The 6070-nt window shown below is 32.6% G+C and overlaps 1 protein-coding gene across 1 annotated transcript in view; it reads right to left on the bottom strand.

Annotated features, from left to right (window-relative positions):
- PTPRQ (protein tyrosine phosphatase, receptor type Q) overlaps window positions 1–6070 on the bottom strand; it is a 214476-nt gene that overhangs the window by 45934 nt on the left and 162472 nt on the right. The window contains 3 exon segments of the mRNA XM_025040984.1: window positions 2452–2525; window positions 4208–4430; window positions 4924–5082. Coding sequence (XP_024896752.1) covers window positions 2452–2525; window positions 4208–4430; window positions 4924–5082 — 456 coding nt within the window.

The following is a 6070-nucleotide window of genomic DNA, read 5'->3' as shown; positions in this document are numbered from 1 at the left end:
GGTCTGCAGATAATATATGAACTCTGAGAAATTTGACCACAGATACATGGGATCCTTGCTTGTCATCACCCCTTACCAACCTAGTGGTTTTCTACTTACTGCATCCAGTCTATGTCTCATGAGGTCCTCCTTCCCTAGCCCTGGTAAGATCCTGTTCTCCGCCTTCCATTCCACATCTCCACATCCCTTCTAGACTCCTGTTGTTACTAGGGCACACAGATATTAGTATCTGAATGACTGGCATGGTGGTAGTTATGATTCCAAAGAAGGAACCAAGAACTGACTGTATTTCTGTTAATTTCTAGAATTAATTATTGTATTCCACTCACAGTGCTGTGAGAGACAGGAAGAAAAGAAGACCATTTCCGAGGACACAGACTACCTATGACCAAAGTGAGGGAAGAGCCCGTCCTTGGCCAGAGGGAAGCCAGTTGGCTGAATCAGAAGAATCATTTCCCTGTCACCATAATCCCAGATGCTTGGCTTTTCTGCTTTTTATGGCTTTTGTTTCTCATTCCCGTCACCCGGATGTCTCAGCTTTGTCTCTCAGATAACTGAATGTGTGGTCCTTACATAAATAATCTGTATGAAACCAACAAGCTATGAGAGACATGGCACACAACACACAACAGGGCAAGTCGATCTCTTTTCAGTACGGCTCCTACAAAATGTCATCTCTCAGGACATATGAGCTATCCACCCTGTCTTTGTCTCTTCTTCTATCAGTGAGCACAGTAGGCTCACTAGATGGCTGGGGTAATAGTTTCTGAATGCTGTAACCTACAGGAAATTATGTTGATGCCTTCAAGACATTTACTTTACTGTGCTGGTATTAGAGTGTGATAAACCCACCTATCAAATCAAGAAACACACACAATTTCAATATCACAAGTCTAATCATACAGTTTAAAATTGATTAAATTATTGGGTAAAAGTAATCAAACCCATGATTTTATAGAATTATCATCGTCAAAGAAATTTGTTATTCCTCTGTAAACAGGCATATAGCAAACCTAATGCCCCTTTGTTATTTCTTCAAGATACAAAGTTTCCTTAACTAAGTAGAGGCTGCAGAAGCTGGCTTTTTATACAGCTGATGTGCCACAGCCTGGTGAGAATTTCTGACTGGAGATGGTGGAACAATTATCTTCCAGCCACAACTCTCACTGAAATCTATTGCAGCTGATGATAGACTGTGGACCTGAGGAGTAAACCATGTTTTACATTCTCAAGGCCTCATGCAGGGAAATTGGAAGTTGTGATCCACTCAGAGAAATTCTAGGGAAATAGAAGTATGTTTCTAAAGAAGAAGTATGTTTCTAAAGTCTTTGGTTATAACCTATTCAAAAAGAGGCTATTAAGCATTTAACAATTTCCTAACTATAAATATTAATGTCTTTACATATGTTGCTTTATTTAAATCTTTCAAGGTAGATACGATTATCACCATTTTCCAAACAAAGAAACTGAGATTTATAGAAATTAAATTATTTCCCTGAGCGGAGGAGCCAAAATTTCAATCCAAGTCTAAATCCTGTATTTGGAGTGTAATGTATTATGAAATCTGTACTGGAATCCTGGCCCACCCACTTAATTACTCAATATGAGCATTGGTTTCCTCATCTATAAAACGGAGCTATCATTAGTACAGAATAGGGTCTCTCAACCTCAGCACTATTGACATTATGGGCTACATAATTCTTTGCTGTAAGAGACCATGTTGTGTACTATGAGATGTTCAGCAGAATCTGCCCACTAGATGACAATAGCTCAGCCCCCGTGGTTGTAATAAAAAACAGCTCTATACATTGCAAATTGTCTCTTGGAGAGTAAAATCACTGTGGTTGAGAACCACTGACCTAAATTAAAGGATAGATAAAGAGCCCATCAAGTAAATACATACAAAGAACTAAAAGTGTGCCTGGCACAGAATATTTAATGTTAGATATGATGATGGTGATGACAGAGAAGAAGGAGGAGGAGGAGGAAAGAAATATATTTGCATCTGACTAAATCATGTTTGTGTTTTATTCAATCCTGATCGGTGGATGTAATCGAAAGAAAGAAAATGAAATTAAAGAGGACCAACAAGCTCCTAGTTTTTAAGATTATTTCAGAAAAATTTTCATAAGCATTTTTCATTTTTATTAGGTAAAAATATTTTACTATAAGTGTCTATTAAACTGATAAATATTTGCTTAGTATAATGTTAATATACATCAGCATAGAACCAATACCATATCAAAATCTATGTACAGATTTGAATGGATAGAATATATATCTGTTAAAAGAATATTTAAAAAAATACAATTTTTTTCTTAGGCTAATTAACCTTGAAATGAATTTATACTTGAGGACATTCAGTCATGGATTAATACATTTACTAATGAATGTTGCACAGTGATTAGCATGTTGAGTATAAATGAAAGTAAATTGCAAAACACGTCTTACCTAAAGTCTTAATAGGGTCAGAATAATCAGAGTCAGTAAATTGTCCCATGACATTTGTGGCTCTAAATTTAAATCTATGAAATAGAAAAAAAATAGAAACCAATAACTTGTATGAATTTTCTATGAATAATTTAACAAATAGCTATTAAAAACAAACATTTTTATTCAAGAAAAAATGGATTTACAAGATGTAAACTTGGAATTCATTCACCATCAGGACAAATATAAACTATCTTTATGTGAGATGAATAATTATCCTATATATGGACCTCTTGAACTTGAGAGAGTGATTAAGAATTTGGGTGGACTCAAGAGCAGTCAGCAGCTCCCTAACAGATTTGTTTGGATGAAATAATTTAATGTCTCTATGAAAGTGTGTTGCACAAACATATTTTAAAAATGTAAAGCATAATAACCAAAGTACATCAACCACCTTTGAAAATACTGGTGAACCAGATTTAGAATGGTCACATAGACCATCTTTTTCCTATGTATACAACTGAGAACAATACTTTTTAATTCCGTGTGTGCACAGCTATATTTTCACTTTCTGTGCTTTTATGACATATGAAATAGAAAAGGCTGGAGGAGAGAATCAGTCTTAAAAATCACTGGGTGTTTCTGACATCCACAGAGACAACTCGAACACTTTATTTAAAAACTATAGAAATTCAGGCATTTAAAAATATATAACCAGTTTACATTAAAAAATTACAATGCATAATTTAATCTCTACTATTTTCAAATTCTTATGATTTTATTGTGATTATAACGAAAAGTCTGTTTTGAAAAAATATGCAAATAAAAATATTTGAATAGATATGAAACTTTGTGATATACCTTTTTCATAACTGTCATATGTATGATAATTAAATTTCAGGCAATAACTTAGTAACCAAAGTAACTATAGTTGATAATAGATGGTAAAGCATACTTTTTTTTTAATGCCTAACTTCTCTAACTTTTCTAATGTTAATTTTGCCTAGGACATTTATAAAGAGTTTGATACTGATTTAATTAACAGGCAAAGATGAAACTAGCTGCATTTTTCATATTAAGCAGGAAAAATTGTATTTTGAAAATCAAATAATTTAAGATTTTAAAAAATTGTAGTCTATGACACAAAATAAGTCAATTTAATAGAAAAAACAATCCATTTAGCTTAGAATTTAATAAAGCCAAAATATCAGCATTGACTTTTAGTATGATATTTAATTATTAGGATCTATGAAATATCAAATATTAAAGTGAGTCGTAAAGCTATCAAGCATTCATTCAAATGTTTGATAGCATAAAGAGCAGAAAATTATTGCTATGAATGAGGTAAACTGAAGCCATTATTAATGAAAAGACTATGACAGTGTTTCTAAACTATTGTTACATATATGGCAAAAACAATGAGTGAAAAACACAAAATATTATATACATTAGTCTCATTGTCCTCTACGTAAAGAATTAAGGTCTCCTATCTATATTCTCTGATTGCACATTTTTTATATTATATTGACCTTATATCACTTATCTGATCAAACATAATTATGTTTAGGTTTGCCTGCTTTTCCATAAAACTATATGTCATGGAATATGAGGACAATGCCTTGTTGATCTTTACATTCTTAAGGCATAAAAGATCAGTTCACAATACGTGATGGATGCTCAGTGCTTACTGCAAAGATGAAAAGATAAGTGGATGGATGGATGAAAGATGTCAACTAGCTTGCTAACATGATGCATGGTAGGTATAAATCACACTTACAAATATTGCTTTTTTGGTTTCAGAGGTCCATTGCAAATTTTGTCTTCATTGCCAGGAATCATACATGCATGATCAGCACCTATGATATAGATTTCTTCATTTCCACTGAACTTTGTCTTTCCTTCCATACATGGAGGGTTAGGAAAGCCTTCATTTGTAAAATATGGCCTTGGTTTATTAAAATATGCATCATACCACTTTGTTACATTTCCATCATGCTGCGCTATTTTCAGAAAAAAGAATGATGATTACAAGTAATATATAAATGTACTTTCACATTTGTAAAAGATGTCTTTATAATTGCATGAGGAAAATCTGTATGCAATATCTCTCATTCTATGAACCACCAGGGATGATTCAGCTGACTTACCTGGATATCCAGGTAGAGAAAAAACATCACTCAGTCAAGGGTAATACTCTTGTTCACACCTCTAAAGAAACTACCAAGACTTCTTCTAGTTAAAATTAAGACAATCCTCCTAGCATATGGAATAAATAAATCACAAATTCTAACTATGCCTTCTCTTATTTTGGTAAAATAGTTTAGGTATAAATAAATGATTAGTATAATTAATGATAATATTGACAATCTATTAAGCTCGAGTTGTGTGATAATCAGAGTCAATCTTATGTTACTAATTTTGAACTGAAATTTCTACACCATTCAGTAATTCACACTTTACTGTTTAACAAGATAAGTTGACATTTGATGATACCTCCAGCTTCTGCTACAAGCACTTGTACATTTTTAATTGGTCCATGATTATCATTGTAGTAACATATTGGCATTCTTATTGTAATTGTTGTTGAAGTCACAAGCAATCTTCCTGTGGCGTCATAAATAGGGGTTGGTTTGGTTTTTGGTCGTGCTGGAGCTATAAACAACGAAGAAATATCATTATAATTGATTTTTTGTCGTATCTGAAGAAAAAATATTTAAAATTTTTATTTCATGTAGGTAATTTACAGATAAAGTGATGACAAATATAAATGACAAATGAAACAGTTTCTCTTGGATACAGCAAATATTTGCCAATTATTATTTCCTGGTGTTATAATTACATATTTGAGACTTTCCTGAGATAATGGGGCCCAGATGTGATGTTTTGGGAATCTGATTTTTCTTCACATATTAAATAAAATAAAATTATATATGCTCTCACCCAAATATAATTATATAATTTATATAATTTTAATAAGTGTATTAAATCATACTACCATTTTAGTGTTTTTCTTCTTCTTTTACTTCCTTTAGCTGGTTTACCAATTTCTACTTAAGTCATACCAGTACCTCCCTCTCCGCCCCCACCAGGTTATCCATACCAAACATCTTTTTATTTCTATGAAATAGGTTCAAAGAGTGGAATTTCTGGAACAAAAGATATATATATTTTTAACTTTAATAGATATTGCCAGAACAATTTCTAGAAGTGCTATGCTAATTCACATTCTACCATCAATACATACAAGTATCTCCAAAATCAATACTTATAGAAGATCTGCTTGTTTCATTTCATCTTATAGCTATATATACTAGCTCTTTGAGCATTAGTAAGTTGCTAATCAAACTTCAATTTTCATATACATCAAATCGTTTTTAAAGGTGTCTCAGTAATGCTATAAAATTAGCAATATCATTTCCATTTTCTGCATTAGGAAAGGGCCTTATGTCACAAACTATAAAGGAAACCAAATCTTTTAAATTTGATCCTTTAGGTCACTCCTCTGAGACATAAAAGCTATGATGATAGTAAATGTGTAGAAAGTTGATTGGGGGAAATATCTGTGAAGAATAAAGGGACAGGGAGTGGGACTAAGTGGTGAGAGCTTTTAGACCACAGGTCACAGTTCTGACACCTGTGA

This window comes from Pteropus alecto, unplaced genomic scaffold (genome assembly GCF_000325575.1).
Source record: "Pteropus alecto unplaced genomic scaffold, ASM32557v1 scaffold76, whole genome shotgun sequence".
Classification (NCBI taxonomy): domain Eukaryota; kingdom Metazoa; phylum Chordata; class Mammalia; order Chiroptera; family Pteropodidae; genus Pteropus; species Pteropus alecto.
This window is presented reverse-complemented; position numbering and strand designations above follow the sequence as displayed.